Genomic DNA, 21,918 nt, shown 5'->3' with positions numbered 1-21,918 from the left:
CTCAAAGCAGCAGCGACAAGCGTGCGTCTGTCTATTAAAGGATTACATCAGTGACAGTATCCAAGTAGGCATGTCAGACAGTCCGTACATGTACTGGCAGGAAAAGAGGCAATTTGGAGGTCCCTGTACAAACTGGCTCTATTTTACCTGAGTTGCCCCCCCTCCAGAGTGTACTCCGAAAGAGTGTTTAGTGCAGTCGGGAACCTTGTCAGCAAAAGGCGTAGGAGGTTGCTTCCAGAAAATGTGGAGAAGATGATGTTCATAAAAATTAATTATCAACTCTTCCAGGGAGACCAGCCTCCAGAACATCCAGAGGGACCTGTGGTGGTGGATTCCAGCGGGGACGAGTTAATAGTCTGTGAGGATGAGGATGTACACAACACTGAAGAGGGTGAGGAATCGGTGGATGAGGAGGATGAGGATGACATTTTGCCTCCGTAGAGCCAGTTTGTGCAGGGACAGATTAATTGCCAGCTTGTTTTGTTGGGGCCCAAATGAACCAATCATTTTAGCCACAGTCGTGTGGCAGACCCTGGCACTGAAATGATTGGTTTGTTAAAGTGTGCATGTCCTGTTTATACAACATAAGGGTGGGTGGGAGGGCCCAAGGACAATTCCATCTTGCACCTCTTTTTTTTCTTTGCATTATGTACTGTTTGGGGCTTAGTTTTTCAAACTGCCATCCTGTCTGCCACTGCAGTGCCACTCCTAGATGGGCCACATGTTTGTGCCGCCCACTCGTGTCACTTAGCATAGCCTTTTGGACATAAAAACATTAGTGTGAGGTGTGAGGTGTTCAGAATAGACTGGGCCACCGGGACATAATGGCAAGGATAAATGGCAAAAGCCAAGTGTTCTCAACCATTGATGTGGCTAATGGATTTTTTTCCATAGCTTTGACTGAAAGTTGCAGGTACAAGTTTGCTTTCACTGTACTGTTCTGCATCTACAACAAGGGTTACATAGTAATTTGCCTTATTTTCATCAGGCACTAGCAGCAGCACTGAGTGTTTTCTCATTCCCAGAATGCCTGTTACAGTATGTCAATGACCTACTCTTTCATACAGAGACCATGGAGGAACACTTAACCCTCTTACAGGAATTGTTAGGCCTCCTGCCATGTGCAGGACTGAAGCTGAGTTCTCACAAGGCAAACCTGGCTTGGTCACATTCCTAGGAGTTAAGATTGCCCATGGAACAAAGGGTATCATGGCTGCATATGTGGAAGCAATGATAAAACTGCCCAAGCCAGGCACTCTGAAAGACTTATCTAAGTTCCTGGGTGTTGCAAACTTCATGAGGGAATCATAGAAGACTTTGCTACCAAAGCAGGGTAAGAGGAAGCATAAACTGGTCTTTTTGAAATTCAACATAGGGTTATACCTAAACTGCTTAAAAAAGAACTATACTCATGCCTTCTCTCTTAGCAGATCATGGAACTAGAAAGAGAAGCTGTAACCCCAGTTCCCAAAGGACACAATTAGAAAACTCATTCAGCTTTAGGAACCAAGAGGTGCAGGGTAAAATGCCCTTTAAAAAAACTAATCTTACTAATACTGGTACTACTGGTAGGTGTGGTACTGGTAGGATCTGTTACCCCTCCTAATAACAAGAACAAAAAGGGGGGTCAATGACATTAGATCTGAACCTATTAACCAGTCAGGTCTCTTAACAGTAGAATATAAGAAAGGTAAAATCCAGATGCCCTACCATAATTACACCTTTTTATCAGGCCAATGGCATTTATATGGATTTTGGAGAGATGATTTTGCTGATGGTAAAGTCCAACACTATACACCGTTAGATAATGTGTCTGCTATTCAATATGAATTACATACATTATGATTGAAAGAATACACCCACTTTAGAGACACTGATTCAGTGCCTGTTAAATCCATCCGATGGGTTTCAAAGGACCCACATTTACATCCATATAGGAAAACAATTAGAAATGTCACTGAAGTTGTGTGTACTAGAGATGGTGTCTTGTACCCTGAAGACACCACAGGGGGAGAATATGATGGCTGGTATATTCTTAAAGCCATATAAAAGTACTTTCTGCAAGAAGCAGAGGAAAAGGACAAATATGCCTTTGTAGGAGCACTCTTATGACAGATAATTGTTTATATATGGATGATGATGGAATGATTAATGTGAATAAAACTTAACGTTTAATATACACCTTTAAAAGGAAGTTCTCCCCAAATGTTTATATTAAACATTAAGTTTTATTCACGCTTATCATTCCATCATCATCCATATATAAACAATTATCTGCCATAAGAGTGCCCCTACAAAGGCATATTTGTCCTTTTCCTCTGCTTCTTGCAGAAAGTACTTTTATATGTGTTTAGCACAAACCTTTAGGGTGCACCACCAACTTAGAGTCATCCCAAAATTTTTTTTATTGTGATGAACTATGATGTTGTTATCAATTATATAATAGCAATTTTCCATTCATTTCAATTGTATTACTAGTGCGTACTCACAACTTTGTCATATATATTCTTAAAGCCACCTTTATAGGCTCTTTTGTTCAGGAAAAGTTACGGGTTAGAACATATTTCAATAGACCCGTACCCATTATTAAGCATATTGTATGTTAAGAGATTCAAGACTGTTAATTACAAGGGAATCCAAATACGTCCAAGGCCACATCCCCACAGATTACTTATAAACTAGTGTAATGATGCTGAATTTAAACTGCAGCAGCACAGGCCAAGTAATATGGAACAATCATGTTGGATCAGTGGACATCTAAGGTTTGTACAGAGCAGTCATTTTTGAAAATCCGAACCGATGCCAATAACCCTAAGTACACTCAGATAGAGGGATCACCATCCATACAATCTTCTATGATATCCATAATGAGAGATAGGTGTACACCAGAAGATACTGGGTACTATTTTATCACCTATGCTCATTGGGAAATAGACAAACAAATGGTAATGTCTGACGTGAATCCATGGAGGTGGGATATAGGCCCTCATTCAGAGCCGGACGCTATTTGCGGTCGTTTGTTCAGAAAAAAGGGGTGGCTATTCAAATGAACCATTCGCTCTTTGCGGTCTGTTCACGCCTCTATGTCTGAACGAGCGAACAAAACTTGCGGTCATTTTTTGGATAACTACGCCCCTGGCCGCTCGCATCCTATGTCATGTCCGCTATTTATTAGATTAATCGAGTACATCGACCAGCGTATGAACTGCACACTATTCTTGTGGTTGGTTTTTCCTACCACAATCTTGCGAGCAGTTCTGACTATAAAATAACCCAGTGACGTGGTCAATGACACTGCTGTATTAATTATGCACACCCATAAAATGCCCGTTTTGACCTTTATGCACGCCTGTGTTCGGATCTCCACTCCCTGTTTTCAAGCACCTTCCCCTGTTACCACCCACATACGCCTCCTCCTGTCACTCAAAATAGCAGGCATTCGCTATTTAGCAAACAAACGATTTTCGGCCGCACTGACTGGTTCGCGCATGCGTATTACTATCCGTACGCATGCGCAGTTGGGCAAACATTGCTCGGAACGAACGAGCGGCCGCTTACGAGCGGCTCTGAATCAGGCCCATAGTTTGAAATGGGATAGACACTCCCATAATTGATGTATGGATGGATGGTACCCCTATGATTGAGGAGTACAGGAAGAGATATGTGTCCTTTGATTGGAAGGACCCCAGTGGCAGAGATATCATTTTTGATATCAAAATTGATGGACCTTTCAAATGGCCATTATGTGAAGCAGTAGATGAAGGGTGTTGGACATTTTCACAGTAGGTTTACCTCTCCAAAATAAAACCTATAAAATTAATTTCCTTACAACCAGGGGAGAGTGACCAGTGGTACCTGTTTGAAAGGAGAGGACAGATATGTAGGACTATAGTCAGAATCCCTTGTGAGATAGGTAGAATCCCTGCCCATAAAATAGCAGATATAATAGCTAGCCTACTCTCTTCTCCATGGAAAATAATAATGTATGTTAAATTTGTATTGTATACCTAGGTACAGTAGAGGACTTCAGAGTAGATCACTGTGACCATAGATGTAAAAGGTTTGTGAGAAACCAAATAGACATGCTAAAGGGTTGGGTAAAATCTGGACAAGAAGCAATAAGAGATGGCTTGAAATTTAGGAAAAGTAGGAACAAAAGAGATATCATTGTTACATTCTTGGGAGGAGGGGCATTAGGATTAGGGACTCTAAATACCATGGTCTTAGAAGTTCTGCAGAGTAAACTTGGGAGTCTGGCACAACATACAGGAGAAGGAATAAATACCCAATTAGATGTAAATCACATCCTTCAAAACTTACAGCATTCTCACATAGATGCCACAACTTCTCTATCGTTAGCCCTTCAAGAAAAGTTTAGGGGTTTGGTAGTGGGTTTAATTGCAGAGCAAGATGGAACACAATTAGCTCTGGCATGTACACAGGTTCATAATGAACTCTCAGATAATCTGAAACACATATCTTCCCTCCATAATGGTCACTATCCATTCAACCTTAGACAGTGGATAAAACCATTTGTCTATTCATTTGCATTGAATTACACAAATTGGTGGCTTACTCAGTGACATGGTTGTCAGAACCTGACATGTACTGCCTCCTCCCTAGCTCCTGTTTCAGGTAAGGAAAAGCAAGGGTACACTGTAGTGAACTTGGGTATTCTCAAGTCTGAAGAGAAAATTCTCCATCCACATCTACAATCTGACATTTTAACATATGAAGGATTGAATCCATATCTAATTGATATGGATGGTTATTGGAGATGAGAGGATGCCATATTGTGTCAAGGAGATCTTGAAAGGGTTCTCAGACATCAGTGCTGGGACTCTGAAGGATCTTGCCTTATGGATGCTAGTCCAAAGCCATCATCTAACTTAAAATACCTGGGACAAGTATACTGGTGCTGGTATCAACTGTAAAATGCCTCGTATACTGTATATGCTACTAACTGCATGCAAAGAGGAACTCTCCTCCTCCGAGTGTATTGTACCCTTAATCCCATTCTAGGTATCGATGTAGCAGATGAGAGAGGAAGAACATCAGTGACCCTAGAGAATCAACTAGACATTCGCCCAGACACCCCAGTGAGGCTTCAAGAGATTCCACTGTTTTGGTACAGAACTCAAGACTGGCTTCTTGACTTTGGGAAAGAGGATGACATCCTGAGGGAACTAAAGGAGAATGAGAACCAAGCAACTATCAAACTGGACCATGATGCCACCAAAATAAAAATATTATACACACCTTAGAAGAAGACTCTAAAGTATCTTGGTGGGAAAGTATGTTTGGATACAGTCCAAAGGCAACATCATTCTTCAACCTTCTCATACACCCCATAATAGTTCTCCTTTTTTTAGTATTGATTATGTACATCGGGTTAATAGTTGTCTACCGGAAGACAAATAGACTGAATGCACAACTACAAGACACACTAAAACTATACAAGGAAGAACTTTTAAATACTAAAAGTCAACAAATGAGGAACTATTAAGGATGAGGGGGATAGTGGACCACCAAGATACCAACATCATTTCCTAGACTTTTTTTTCTCTCCGGGGTGGTTTTTCCTGCTGTGAACAACAAGGAATACACAGAGATTTTTTTAAAGAATTGTTTGACATCTTGACTGGAAGGACATTGCGTACAGGCTGGAAGGACTTTGCATATGTGCTGGAAGGACTTTTGAGTTATATATATATACATTTTTAAGAACATGTTGATTGGAAGATTGTATCTGTTTATTGTAACTATGTTGACTTCTAAATGGTTGTTTTTGTTTAGTATGTACAACTACAGAAGTGAATGGGAAGATAGGAGGAAGTAATGTGAAGTACATTTCCAACTTGTAGTGTCTGATTTCTGACAATAGGGGGACTGTGAAGGTACTTGAATAATAACTCATCAGAATAGGTATGCAGGGTGCCAGAAGATTTAGATTTTAAATAGCTAATAACTCAAATGAAGAAACAGACTGAGTAACATGTGCTAAGGACAGCAAGTGCACACAAGCATTCCTAGTAGTGAGGAAGATCTAGGTATTACAACCTGTGGGAGTAAAACATCGACACCCACATGTTGTAAGGTGAAAGGGAGTGGGGGAAGGACTATATAATAGACCCCCAGTGAATAGACTGGTCTCTCTCTCTCTGAAACTATACACAGACACACACCTGGCTCACTGGACTTTCCTGACTATTCAAATACTGAAGTACTGTATGTGGTGATATTCCTACATTAAAACAATAGTAAAATATAATCTTAATTACATCAAACACCAATATAAAACACAGTTAAAAAGTCCCTTGGTGATTCCTAAGCTTAGGGTGCAATTTTAAGGACTAGCCTCAAATATATGACTATTACAAATAAACTGTGTTCTATCTACTGGTACAAAGGTGTTTGGTATGGGGGATGCAGCTGGCTATAAACCTTACAAAAATAAATATATTAATGTGAGTACAATTTTGTTCGCTATACAGAAAATCTACATTTGTAAAGTATCTCCATTATTATCTGTTATAGGCAAGTGTCCATCTTGGAAAAACACTGGATCATGCTTAAAACTGTATGTGCCTAGTTTCCTAGTAACTAGAAAACAATGTAACTGGAGCTGTTAGTCAAACATTGCCATTCTCCTTAGACACCAGCTAGAACAGAAAGACCAGATTAAAAGAAAAATGACTGCCAAAATTACATCTAATCCCTATTATTTAATTGAGGTTATACTCTGATTGTGAAATAGTTTTTCTTTTCTGTTTATTTTTTATTTTAGTTAAACATTTTTTATTTATTTTTAATTCAGCTGGTAAATGCATTGCTCAATTTGTGACACATGTATAACAGAGCTATAAAACTGCATTTGTTTTGGCTATTATTGGTTGGTTTGTTAATTAATCTAAACATATTTACTTTATTAATTTCAGTACATTATGTCCCATCTACAAATATCAGAGTTTCATCCATGCAAAGTATGCAAATAAGGAAACAAATTATTAGTATATATAGATGTGTACTGCAAGTATTTTAATTATTCTACAGCAAATTTATTTCAAAACTCTACCTATCTCAGCGGTAAGTTTCAGATGGCTATTGGTTAATTTGTTTGTAAATTTTTATCTAACCTTTCTCTCTACAGTATCTTAGTCTTTCTATTGCTTTTAGGATATTTTATACCCTTTAGAATGTAAGCAAGCAGGGACCTCTTACCTCATGTGCTTCTCTTTACATTTTCTTCTACTCTTTACTCCCCATAAGGGCACCTAACACGTGACTGCCAACTCCCGCCTGCTTATTGTGAGTTCTTTAATCGCTATTGCAGCAATGTATATAAATCGTATCCTTGTCCTGCACTGTAATGTACTGTAAGTTACTTGTTTCCTGTTCACCTATTAGTTCTATGTACTATGTAAGGAGCTGTGGAATACTTGTGGCGCCATATAAATAAAGGATAATAATAATAATAATAATAATAATAATAATAATAATAATAATAATAATACCATCTAGAAATATTAAAGCTCCATTCACACAAATCCAATTATTTAATTTATAGAGGTGTCGCAAAGTCTCTGTGATATCATACATAGAGGTTAAAAAATACATGTTGCACAAGTACAAAGTAGTACAGATAACATAACCTACATGTATACAGCACTGAGTATACTGCAATTACAGTGTTCACAATAAATAGTTAGGTAGACAAAACAAAAGGAAGAGGGCCCTGCTTGCAATATATATATATATATATATATATATATCCTTTTATATCCATTTATACAGTATGTCTACTGTATTAAGTTTACTGCAGATTGCTTCAAATTTGAATGGTCAGTCTATTCTGAATCAGCATGCTACTCTACTTACGTAAATATTTACATATGTGTATATGGCCCTGTGTGGAGTCAATCTGAGAGAAGATTTTAATTACAGACTTTAGGTTAAGCAATTCATTATGTTTTGGAATTCATTGCATTATTTGCAAGCTAAAGCAGAAAGTTCTCAAAGTTTTAGTTATTGTACAAAATGTATGCTCATATATGTTATTGGAGCAAAACAAGTTTACTCGAATTGATCAACTGTTTATATCCTGAAATTTTCTTATTAAATAATTATTTTTTATTCATTTTGAACCAGTATTTAAAGTTTTAAGAATTTATTCACTCAAACAAAACAATTATACAGCTTCCATGCAAACATGTTAATTGGTTCATCTGTAGCAGTGGCGATACATTTTTACATTACCTCTAAGGAAAGATATTTCCTTCTTCATATTCTGTAGACCTCTTACATTTGGAAAATGCAAACTCTTCAGGCTTTCTATATCCTGCTCAGTGTGCCCTTGGTGTTTTCCGGTACCCAGATATGTAATGACCCAGACAACAATGCCTATTCCATCATTACATGTGGTGCTCCAGGAAAGGATGGTCTACCAGGCATGGATGGTAAAAATGGGCTTAAAGGAGAACAAGGTAAAATATCTTTTAATCATCCTAGCAGAATAGCACCTTTATGGATTTTGCTTTCCAATTTTTTATGTTTTTTTTAAATATACATTTAGGGGCTGATGCAGGGTGGAATGTAAATCAGACATAATTGCTCCCACATTGTATGAATGGAACTAAATGCATTTTGTAAAGTTTTATTATATACATCTTTGTGAGCAGACTACCACTATCCACCAGCTTTGTTTGATACCCATCATTATCAGTGTTTATACTTGGTTCAAAATATCTTAAAGTCTGAAATCAATGTGTACTTATGCTTCAAGCCAACTCTGAGTAACCCACACTGAACATTGCTTTTATGAAAATTCCCCACTAAAGCCCAATTTCATGCCTTCAGTCAAATGTGGAGATCTGACTAAAATGCATGTTACTATGCATAACATGTGTTTGGCTCCTGAGAGTGCGGGAATACGATCAGCACTGCATTAGCCCCATGGGGTATGTTTGTTTAGTACATACTTCAATAATTTTTTAAATCATTGTTCCAGGAGTACCAGGTCAAGCTGGACAATCAGGAATTGCTGGACCTCCTGGACCGAGAGGAGAACAGGGACCATTAGGCCCGAAAGGGGAAAGAGGGGACAGTGGAGCTTCAGGTAAAAATATATATTTTAATAAACACTGATTAGAATGTTTCTGTTACTTTATTATTAAGCTAATTTTGAAGTTAGGTATTAAAATATTAACTTTTTAGATAATAATAATATTAATAATAATAATAATACAAATATTAAAATTCTGTTGTATAGTACTTAAGTTTGAAAAATGCTCAAAGTTAACAATAGCACAAAAGAGACCCTGAGACGACATGGCAGATTGGGGTCAGAGTAGGTCCCCGAAGGGACAGGGATGGAAGTGATAGTGTCTAGAAAGCAGTTCAATAGGCCAACACCAAATGGTTGACAGGCAATAGGTAGACAATTAAAAGGTCAACAAGGACTAAGGTTTACAAGGTCAAAAGGTCAGCACACATACAAATAGTTGACACATAAAGGGTCGACACATGGTTTTTCATAATTTTTCATTATGGTTAGGGTTAGGCTTCTGGAGAATGGTTAGGGTTAGGGTGTGGAAGGGGACAGTTAGGGTTAGGCACTAGTGGGAGGATTAGGGATTTGTTAAAATAACAAAAAATATGTTTTGACCTTTTGTGTGTCAACCATTTGACCCTGTCAAAACTTAGGAACTCATTCAGAGTCTCTCGTTAGGACACGCTCGCTCGCAGGTAGCGATAATCACACATCTGCACATGCGTATAATTCGCAGTGCGCGTGCGCAAGTCATTAGTTGCGATTTGATTTTGCTAGCTCGCAAGCCACTTTCAGGTCGCTGCTTTGAGTGACAGATAGTGCAGTTTGTGGGTGGTAACAGGGAAGGTGCTTGTAAACGGGGGAGTAGTTGTGCGAACGCAGGCATGTCTGGCCACCAAGGGCGTGCATAATTAGCAAAGTAGCGTCATCGTACACGTAACTTGGTTGTTTTTTAGCCTGAACTGCTCGCAGTGCTTGGGGTAGGTCAGGTCAACCCCAAGCGCTGCGAGCAGCTCCGATGGCCCTCGATGTTCATGATTAATCAGACTCTTCCTGGAGATGACGTGTACTGTAAGTGACAGGTGGAAGGTTTTATAGTCTAGCGTACGCTATCTGCTGTCGCTCACTAAGACATAGAGGGCATCCTTACAGCGCAAAGAGCAATCGCTTGATTTGCATACTAGGACCCTTTTTGCAAGCGACCCTTCGCATCTTTCGAGAGACTCTGAATGAGGGCCTTAGTCCATGTAGACCTTTTATTTGTCAAACATTTGACCCTGTTGACCATTTCTAAATACTGTAGATCTTTCAATCTACACCTGCCCCCTATTGCCTAGGTGCATCAATATTGTTTTTACCCCCTTTTTTCAGATCACTGCCATTGAGTGCCAAACGTCATATATATTTGAGGAGAGAGAAAGAGAGAGAGAGAGAGTTTATATCTGTTACATTTAATCTAAAACTGTTGCAAGTATTTTAAATTGTTAGTTATGACATATTTATCATATACTGTACAGTAGCTATTAAAAAACACTATATCCTCAGCACTGGAAGCTCTTAGAAAACAAGTGACATCTTTGGATGGACGCATAAATGCAATGCAATCAAAGTTAACACAGCAGAAAAAAGGTTTGTATACAACAGTATCATTTGTTTGAGTTTTGTATACTGTATAATTTCCTTCCTAATAAATTTACTTAATATAGCAACCATGTAATATAGGAATACAGTATGTGTCAAGAATGGTGTACAAGCCACATTAAGGGGTATACAGTATTAACTAAAATCTGTTTTTTAAAGTTGATGACTCTCAATGGGTTTGAGTGCTGGATTTAAAAATGGAAATAATAATATATTCAAAACAATTCTAGTTTCCTTTTTATTACTTTAGCCCTCTTAAATCAAAGACAACTTTGAAATAACAATGTTTAGTAAATATGCCCTTAAATTCAACATCTCATGCAGTAGCTGAGGAGAATTCAATGCAGGGCCATCTCTTCCATTGGGCTTGTTGAGCAGTTGCCCAAGGGCCCGAAGCTTGTAGGGGAGTACCAACCCACCCCCCTGCAAACGCAGTCAGTTGGTAAATTTGTGATATTTTTATAAGACGGCCGCTGGTGCACTGTATTCCGATCTAACCTCCACCACCCCATTCCGCCCCCCCGTGACAAGTACTCACCTTAGTCCCACTTTCACTTCATCCGCAGCTTCAGACCATTCAGACAGTCTCTCTGCATGTGTGGGAGGTCTGATGGACATGCAGGAGAGTTTAATTTTATTGACCATTTACATTTATTTTCCCGTGAATGGGTGGTTAGGGGCCCCAGTGCATTGCTTTGCCCAGGGCCCACAGTGCTGTTAAGACAACCCTGATTCCATGCACTTGACAACCAATTTATGACATACTATGGGCTTTATTTCTGAAGAAGCCATTGCATTCTGGCAGGTTGGAGGTGAATATTTAAACAGCACTCGCAGTCCGCTTAAAGCACACTGCTTTGTAAATAAAGCCCTATGACTTAAAAGCAAAAATCATCTGCGATTAAAATTGTGTAGCAGAAATACAACTCTCTCTCCCCCCCCCATCCACAGATGCCTAACCAGGAAATATATAATACACAGCAGGAAGATGACACTCAGGGACTTAGGAAGTCTATTTACCAAACCTTGGATGTAGATAAAGTGAACTGAGATAAAGTACTAGCCAATCAGCTCCTAACTGCCATGTCACAGGCTGTGTTTGAAAAATGACAGTTAGGAGCTGGTTGGTTAGTACTTTATCTCCGTTCACTTTATCTCGGTTCTCATATGACATCATCAGATCCGACAACACACCCATATCAACTGTAACCAACAACAACAAGACTGGGGCAAGCTGTGAAAACAGAGCAGTGACGAGGTGCTGACCAAGGGTGCTCAGCAGCGCCTTATCTAGCCATCAGCACTGGTCACTGTGTAAACATATGACAGCAAGCGCTTACCTCTAGTGTGAAATGTAGTGCAGGGTAAACAACACAGATAGAAAATTATACATGTATAGTTATACAAATTAACAATAAAACATACCAAATTATCCAGAAAAATTCATGAAGAAATGCCTCCATTCACAAACCACTATGTGGGAAATACTATATCCCAAACGGAAAGCATACTGTAAAACAAATGAGTTAAGTATGAGACTAAGGACCTCATTCAGAGTCGGTCGAAGCGGCCGCACAGTCGTACGCCACCGATGTTCACTATACTGTGCATGCGTAAAGTTCGCAATGCGCGTGCGCAAACTAGCCGCTACGATCAGAAATTTCTCTCTCCTTGAACACAGCTAGGTCGGTAGTTTGAGTGACAGAATGAGGCGTTTGTGGGTGGTAACAGGGGAAGGTGCTTGAAAACGGGGGAGTGGAGATCCAGACGCAGGCGTGCCTAATTATACGAACGGCGTTTTATGGGAGTGCATACGGTTTATGGGAGTGCATAATTAACAAAGTAGCATCATGGCACATGTGACATGGGAGGTTTTTACACTGACATGATCGTAGAGCTTAAGAGAGGGTATGGTCAACCTTAAGCTCTACGACCAGTTCCGATGGTTCCTGAAGGTCTCGATTAATCCTTATATGCCCGGAGATGACGTGTAATGCGTACGAGAAGGGGGCGTATTATTTTGTCTTCCGACCGCTTCCTCCCCTTGGTCGGCCAGCTACCGATCCGAACTTAGGGACGCGACTTGCGAGGGAATCATTTGCATATCTGGCGCCTTCTCCCATACGACCGTGCGGCCGCTTCGACCGACTCTGATTGAGGTCCTAAGTGCTGTATAACAATAAAAAAACATTTACTTCTTCAACAATAGTATTGTACTCTAATAAACAGGAGCACCCATGCTCAGTAACAGGAGCTGGACAGAAAATGAGAAACAACCAATATCCGCAACAATTAAGAGTTTAATTTAACCAATGAGGTCCCACAGTGTTGAGTCGTCTGAGAATCCATCTAGCATCAAGGCATTTGCTCTATCTCCACCTCTTGAAGATGTTGGTATGCAAACAAAGTATCGATAATCCATGGCAATATTCCTTGAAGTGTCTGCCACATAATACATATATATATATATATATATATATACTGTGTTTGTATATATATATATATATATATATATATATATCTATACTGTATATATAGCATAGAACAAACGGACGGCACTCCATAGACTTGGTTAAAAAGAATAAAATGGTCCTTTATTGAGCCGACGTTTCGGGGTTCCCCCCTTCATCAGGGACAGCAGTACAAATTAAACAAACATACATGACAAACATATAAAGCCCCATAATCAGTCTATAATCAACTCACCTGTGGGACGCCAGCCTCCGACCTCCCGGACCAGCAAGCGGAAACTCGGACACTAAGCCCGTGACGTCATCAACCAGCGACCCACAGGAGAGCTGGTTGATGACGTCATGGGCTCAGCGGAAACTGCCTGTCATTTTCCCGACGCTGGGAGACAGGCGCCCGGCATCCCGATCGGAGGGATGCCGGGCGCCGCGAGCGGACAGCCGCGGGGGGGAGGGTTATGTTTAGGGCACCCGGGGGAAACTTCGGGTTAGGCACCCCCCTGGGAGGGTTAGTGTTAGGCTAGTGGGAGGGAGGGTTAGGGTTAGGCACTCCCGGGGGGGACTTAGGGTTAGGCACCCCCCGGGGAACTTAGGTTTAGGCAGCAGGGAAGAGGGGGGTTAGGGTTAGGCACTTAGAAAGGGGATTAGGGTTAGGCACTTGGGGGGGAGATTAGTGTGTTTAGATTAGGTTAGTTTTTACTTACCTCAGGACGTTCGGGATTTCCAGCGCTGTCGGCCTGCCGCTGCCGGGATCTGTTTAGCTGTCAGGCTGCCGCTGCCGGCGGTATTTCATAACGATTTCCCACCATTGCCTGGTGAGGGACAGGTTAGTTTCTTGTCACAAGCGATGCTTACCTTTTTATATATTTTTTGCTGAACTTCTGCAATTAAACTCCACATCGTTTGAGCAAAAGTTTGCTCATTTGTAATATTGTGTAATAGGGAATTTATTACTGGAAAATAATTGCTTTATAAATATTTTTTAGAAAATGCCACTGATAATAGTGCTTTATAATATGCACAAACATGTTTACCTAAATAACATTCAAAATAATTGCCCATCTTTAAACACAATTTACCTTTGTGACAAACCTTTAAAAATGTTTCCTAGTTTTATAGTCTATAATATACTTTTAGGAATTTAAAACCTGAGGAAAGGATAACATTTACCATCAGCCATTACATTTTTTTTTTTGTAAATTTCAGCTTTTACATATTTCAAAGGAGGAGCAACATGTGGAGAAAAGATCTATGTCTCAAATGGCGAACAAGCTAATTATAATGATGCACAGAAAGTTTGTGTTAAAGCAGGAGGTCAGCTGGCATCACCAAGGAATGTTGTTGAGAACCGAGCTGTGTCATCCATACGCTCACAGTTTGGGGTTCATGCATATCTGGGTATAAATGATAAACAAACAGAGGGTACTTTTAGATACCAAAGTTTTGAAAGAATTGTCTATTCAAACTGGGCTACAGGAGAACCCAATAATGACAATGGAGTGGAGGATTGTGTAGAAATGTATGACACTGGAGAATGGAATGATAAGAATTGTGATGAAAAACGTCTTATCATTTGTGAATTTAATTAATTAGAAAAGCTAAGCACTGCAATCTTTAGAAAATATCTTTAATGGAGTGTTTAAAGTTATTTCTATTTCCTAAAGGTAATAATAATTTTAATTAATTATTTTAGGCTTATTTCTATACAAAAATTCTTGTTTTTTCTTTCTCATCTAGATTATATTTTTAAAGTGCATATCGTTATTCTGTAAGTGCCATTATATCAAAGGTTTGAAGTAAACAGCATTAATATTATTATTATTATTATTATTATTATTATTATTATTATTAATAATAATATCATTTATTTATAAGGTGTACCTAGCTGTTTGAAATGCCTAAAATAAGGTTGTGAGTATACCTAGCTGTTTGAAATGCCTAAAATAAGGTTGTGATCCTAACATATTGGGAAAAGGTTTAAACAATGATAACACAAAATATGAGTAAGTGTTAGCATATGTATCGGAAAAAAATAAAAGGGTTGGGTGTGGGATAGCAATGATTAAAACACCAACAGCGGCATCCTGACAATCAAAATCCCAATGGATTTGGGAAAGTATTTTAACTCAAAACTTAACCCCTACCTAATAAAAACCCAAGCCTCCCGCAGCCTAACATTAAACTAACCCAGGGGTGGGGAGTCTTTTTTCTGCAGAGGGCCATTTTGATATATGTAACATTATTCACGGGCACAGTGCAGGCCATGCACCCTCTGTGCTTCGTTACATGGAGGTGGAGCCACAATCGCAGGTGATTACTGCAATGCCCGAAGAATCCTAAGGATGCTCCAGGGAGCTGTAAGGACAGCGGTGTGACTGTCTGAAACATTCAGGTGGCACTGCTCCAAAGATTCTGGCTGCAGTGTGCCATTCTAGGCACTGCTAGCCAGATGAGGCTAGCAGAAAAAGCTCAGAGGGCCAGACCAAATGAATCTGTAGCCTTATACGGCCCCCGGGCAGGAGGTTCCCCATCCCTGAACTAACCCCTCCCACAGCCTAAGCAGGGGCGTATCTATAATGGTTGCAGGGTGTGCGGAGGGGGGGGTTCACACTGCACACCATGCACCCATTTATTCAATACTTAACTCTCTGAAGTCCCGCTTCAGCATAGCAGCATTGTACAAGTCACTTGGAAAATGGCCGCTGCCATTATGTAAGTATTTATGGGCAGTAAGGGATCCCCCCTTACTGCCCATAAGCAAGTCAAATGTGGATGTGTCGTAAGTGGTTTGCGGGTGTGTCGCAGTGACTGCATCTTTGTACACAGATTCACTGGCTTTGGTGGCTTTGTTGTGGACATGGTTGCTCAGACATTTATTGAGTGACTGATGGTGCATCTTTGTATGCAAGCGGCAGATTAGAGGTGGCACCAGTGGCATTAGCATATTTTTCGCAGTATTGCTGTGTACAAAGAAGTAGTCATGACGGGTTTACTCTGAATCAGGCTCTAAGTCCTTTAAGAGGGCACATCCAAACCATGCTCTGACAAACAACATTATAAACATGTAGAAAACTGAACATGTGTGAGCATGTGTCCAACAATGAGAGCAGAGTGAGTGACAGAGATATGATTATAAGACCACTAAGACCACTGGGCAAAGGTGTCTAATCAATTTTAGAACTGACTATCTTACATAATAATGATCAGGCTTAACCACTACATTCTCCACCATCAGGCAGCAATACATGGAATTCTCCACCAAATACAAGTCAGAGCAAAGTGGTTTTAAATTATTTTAGACACTTTTTCAAGTGAATAGATCAATGCCTGCAAATGAAAGCAATGCTAAAGGAATTAAGGGGGAACTGGAAACTACTGCACTAGTTATGGTAATAATTTGACAATTAGGTTGACCAAATATAGAGCAAAAAAGATTGAAAAGAATTGTCTGGTATTGATGCACAATTCAACAAAATAAAGAGTAAAAAACTCTTAATAAAATATAACCTTTATTGGTACAAAATTAAACATCATATACACTGAAGTATTAAAAAGAAATAAACACATAAAGAAATCCTTGCAAAAGTATCCAGTGTGATATGAAACGCGTTGGGAACAGGAGCGCTTCTCTGTGCCTCTGAAGAGATCCCCGAGTGACGTCATCCATGGCCGCGAGTGAATAACACCAGCCAGACTCAAGTCGGGAAGATCGCAGCAGCAGCACTGTTAAGAAGACCCACAACACTGCCACACAGCTTCGGATGCCAGAAGGTAAGATAGGGCCAGCTTACCAGGGAGAGTTAGATCCTCCAGAGACAGTGCTCCTAGGAAGAATACCATCATTCTGATATGTTGTACCGGGACTCTCATTTAAAACCCACAAAAGGGCTATAAACACAAACAAGGAAACCTGCACAGTTTCTTTGAAAAATATCGTCTTTTAAGCTTTTATCCTGTTAATTTTATATTTTGTGTGTTTATATATATTTTACCGTTCTATACATGCATTGCAAATACATTTTTGCATTATATACCAATTAGCGCTGGTTTATATACAATATCCAATTACTACCTTAACTGAGCTGCTATACATATACAAAAAGCACAGATAATTCAATTAAGTTTTCACATAAAGAAAGTGATACAAAGTTGTGTTATAATGCAGTGCCCTGAGACAGATCAGCCAACACAATCCAGGGGGACCCACGCCCCAAAAATGAACCAAAGTTGCACTACAGTATTTAACTTGTAGGACTTACCTAGAATTGTGCCTAATAAAGTGTGCATATACATTACCAAACTCCATGCTTTTAAACCAATAAGGAAGGGTGCTAGTCCAGAATGAGGGCGTCTCCTTTCCCTCAGAAGTGCAATAAAGCACATTAAATGGAGTATTTGGGAAAGATTTCTGGATTGCACAACCTGACTATATATATAATGGGAGGTGCTACCTGATGAGACTAATTGCAGGCTCAGAAACAGACAAATCTCAGGTGCACAACTCCAAATTATTAACAATATATATAACTGCAATAAAATTTTGCAGTCAATAGAGGTTTTTAGCATAATCATGGCCAAGGTTATGGGCCTACCCACCATATCCAGGTAACCTCTTTCAGGTAGGTCCCTAACATACTAGGGTTCAAATCCAGAGCGCAGGACCCCCAAAAACTGGCCAGCCAAGCTGCCCCAGGGCACCTACATAGTAAGAAAAGTGCAGTGTAAAGAGATAGTTAGGAGCAGCCGCAGCTGCATATACAGAATGAAAATAAAAAAGTGAAGTACATATATATTAAACACACAGTGAAGGGTTAAAATGTGTTATAAAGGAAAATGTGTTATAATGCAGTGCCCTGAGACAGATCAGCCAACACAATCCAGGGGGACCCACGCCCCAAAAATGAACCAAAGTTGCACTACAGTATATAACTTGTAGGACTTACCTAGAATTGTGCCTAGTACAGTGTGCATATACATTACCATACTCCATGCTTTTAAACCAATAAGGAAGGGTGCTAGTCCAGAATGAGGGCATCTCCTTTCCCTCAGAAGTGCAATAAAGCACATTAAATAGAGTATTTGGGAAAGATTTCTGGACTGCACAACCTGACTATATATATAATGGGAGGTGCTACCTGATGAGACTAATTGCAGGCTCAGAAACAGAATAATCTCAGGTGCACAACTCCAAATTATTAACAATATATATAAATGCAATAACATTTTGCAGTCAATAGAGGTTTTTAGCATAATCATGGCCAAGGTTATGGGCCTACCCACCATATCCAGGTAAACTCTTTCGGGTAGGTCCCTAACATACTAGGGTTCAAATCCAGAGCGCAGGACCCCCAAAAACTGGCAAGCCAAGCAGCCCCAGGGCACCTACATAGTAAGAAAAGTGCAGTGTAAAGAGATAGTTAGGAGCAGCCGCAGCTGCATATAAAGAATGAAAATAAAAAAGTGAAGTACATATATATTAAACACATGGTGAAGGGTTAAAATGTGTTATAAAGGAAAATGTGTTATAATGCAGTGCCCTGAGACAGATCAGCCAACACAATCCAGGGGGACCCACGCCCCAAAAATGAACCAAAGTTGCACTACAGTATATAGCTTGTAGGACTTACCTAGAATTGTGCCTAATACAGTGTGCATATACATTACCATACTCCATGCTTTTAAACCAACAAGGAAGGGTGCTAGTCCAGAATGAGGGCGTCACCTTTCCCTCAGAAGTGCAATAAAGCACATTAAATGGAGTATTTGGGAAAGATTTCTGGACTGCACAACCTGACTATATATATAATGGGAGGTGCTACCTGATGAGACTAATTGCAGGCACAGAAACAGACAAATCTCAGGTGCACAACTCCAAATTATTAACAATATATATAAATGCAATAAAATTTTGCAGTCAATAGAGGTTTTTAGCATAATCATGGCCAAGGTTTTGGGCCTACCCACCATATCCAGGTAACCTCTTTCGGGTAGGTCCCTAACATACTAGGGTTCAAATCCAGAGCGCAGGACCCCCCAAAAACAGGCCCAGCCAAGCTGCCCCAGGGCACCTACATAGTAAGAAAAGTGCAGTGTAAAGAGATAGTTAGGAGCAGCCGCAGCTGCATATAAAGAATGAAAATAAAAAAGTGAAGTACATATATATTAAACACATGGTGAAGGGTTAAAATGTGTTATAAAGGAAAATGTGTTATAATGCAGTGCCCTGAGACAGATCAGCCAACACAATCCAGGGGGACCCACGCCCCAAAAATGAACCAAAGTTGCACTACAGTATATAACTTGTAGGACTTACCTAGAATTGTGCCTAATACAGTGTGCATATACATTAAAATACTCCATGCTTTTAAACCAACAAGGAAGGGTGCTAGTCCAGAATGAGGGCGTCTCCTTTCCCTCAGAAGTGCAATAAAGCACATTAAATGGAGTATTTGGGAAAGATTTCTGGACAGCACAACCTGACTATATATATAATGGGAGGTGCTACCTGATGAGACTAATTGCAGGCACAGAAACAGACAAATCTCAGGTGCACAAATCCAAATTATTAACAATATATATAAATGCAATAAAATTTTGCAGTCAATAGAGGTTTTTAGCATAATCATGGCCAAGGTTATGGGCCTACCCACCATATCCAGGTAACCTCTTTCAGGTAGGTCCCTAACATACTAGGGTTCAAATCCAGAGCGCAGAACCCCCCAAAAACTGGCCCAGCCAAGCTGCCCCAGGGCACCACCATAGTAAGAAAAGTGCAGTGTAAAGAGATAGTTAGAAGCAGCTACAGCTGCATATAAAGAATGAAAATAAAAAAGTGAAGTACATATATTAAACACACGGTGAAGGGTTAAAATGTGTTATAATGCAGTGCCCTGAGACAGATCAGCCAACATAATCCAGGGGGACCCACGCCCCAAAAATGAACCAAAGTTGCACTACAGTATTTAACTTGTAGGACTTACCTAGAATTGTGCCTAATAAAGTGTGCATATACATTACCAAACTCCATGCTTTTAAACCAATAAGGAAGGGTGCTAGTCCAGAATGAGGGCGTCTCCTTTCCCTCAGAAGTGCAATAAAGCACATTAAATGGAGTATTTGGGAAAGATTTCTGGACTGCACAACCTGACTATATATATAATGGGAGGTGCTACCTGATGAGACTAATTGCAGGCACAGAAACAGACAAATCTCAGCTGCACAACTCCAAATTATTAACAATATATATAAATGAAATAACATTTTTCATTCAACATAGGTTTTTAGCATAATCATGGCTAAGGTTATGGGCCTACCCACTATATCCAGGTAACCTCTTTCGGGTAGGTCCCTAACATACTAGGGTTCAAATCCAGAGTGCAGGACCCCCCAAAAACTGGCCCAGCCAAGCTGCCCCAGGGCACCACCATAGTAAGAAAAGTGCAGTGTAAATAGATAGTTAGGAGCAGCCGCAGCTGCATATAAAGAATGAAAATAAAAAAGTGAAGTACATATATATTAAACACACGGAGAATCGTTAAAATGTGTTATAAAGGAAAATGTGTTATAATGCAATACCCTGAGACAGATCAGCCAAAACAATCCAGGGGACCCATGCCCCAAAAATTAACCAAAGTTGCACTACAGTTTATAACTTGTAGGACTTACCTAGAATTGTGCCTAATACAGTGTGCATATACATTACCATACTCCATGCTTTTAAACCAATAAGGAAGGGTGCTAGTCCAGAAGAGGGTGTCTCCTTTCCCTCAGAAGTGCAATAAAGCACATTAAATGGAGTATTTGGGAAAGATTTCTGGACTGCACAACCTGACTATATATATAATGGGAGGTGCTACCTGATGAGACTAATTGCAGGCACAGAAACAGACAAATCTCAGGTGCACAACTCCAAATTATTAACAATATATATAAATGCAATAAAATTTTGCAGTCAATAGAGGTTTTTAGCATAATCATGGCCAAGGTTATGGGCCTACCCACCATATCCAGGTAACCTCTTTCAGGTAGGTCCCTAACATACTAGGGTTCAAATCCAGAGTGCAGAACCCCCCAAAAAACTGGCCCAGCCAAGCTTCCCCAGGGCACCACCATAGTAAGAAAAGTGCAGTGTAAAGAGATAGTTAGTAGCAGCCGCAGCTGCATATAAAGAATGAAAATAAAAAAGTGAAGTACATATATATTAAACACACGGTGAAGGGTTAAAATGTGTAAGACCAGATATTTATATAAATAAATAAATTTTTGCAATGAATGGAGGTTTTTGGCATAATCTTGGCCAAGGTTATGGGCCTACCCACCACATCTGGGTAACCTCAGTCAGGTAGGTCCCTAACATGTTTGTCTGAGTGGAAAGTGTCTCAGGATGCTTAGCTGGGCCAGTTTGGAGGTGTCCTGCGCTCTGGATTTGAACCCTAGTATGTTAGGGACCTACCCGACAGAGGTTACCTGGATATGGTGGGTAGGCCCATAACCTTGGCCGTGATTATGCCAAAAACCTCTATTCATTGCAAAATTGTATTTATTTATATACAATCAGTTAATTTGGAGTTGAGCACCTGTATTTGTTCTTTTTGTGCATGTATCAATTGTCTCCCCAGGTAGCACCTCCAATTATGTATATATATATATATGTTCTAGGTGTGCAGTGTGAGGTCCATTTCCTATATGAATCCAATCTGTGCATTGCTTTGCACACCTGGAAAGCCTGAGACACTTTCCACTCAGACTAGCACCCTTATT

General features: G+C 39.9%; 1 protein-coding gene across 2 annotated transcripts in view; it reads left to right on the top strand.

Moving 5' to 3' along the window:
- LOC148443262 (pulmonary surfactant-associated protein D-like) overlaps positions 1-21,918 on the top strand; it is a 250,002-nt gene that overhangs the window by 180,693 nt on the left and 47,391 nt on the right. Inside the window, exons 1-4 of one of the 2 annotated variants that reach the window (XM_088463114.1) lie at positions 8,312-8,498; positions 9,014-9,115; positions 10,595-10,678; positions 14,365-14,747. In XM_088463114.1, the coding sequence (XP_088319240.1) occupies positions 8,312-8,498; positions 9,014-9,115; positions 10,595-10,678; positions 14,365-14,747 (756 nt within the window). Of the gene's footprint in view, positions 1-8,311; positions 8,499-9,013; positions 9,116-10,594; positions 10,679-14,364; positions 14,748-21,918 lie in introns of those variants that run through there. The other variant, XM_088463112.1, reaches the window with a different exon arrangement.

Source organism: Taudactylus pleione, unplaced genomic scaffold (genome assembly GCF_031769625.1).
Source record: "Taudactylus pleione unplaced genomic scaffold, aTauple2 ptg001314l, whole genome shotgun sequence".
In the NCBI taxonomy this organism is placed as follows: Eukaryota; Metazoa; Chordata; class Amphibia; order Anura; family Myobatrachidae; genus Taudactylus; species Taudactylus pleione.
The sequence above is the reverse complement of the archived record's forward strand: the minus strand, read 5'-3'. Positions and strand labels throughout refer to the sequence as shown.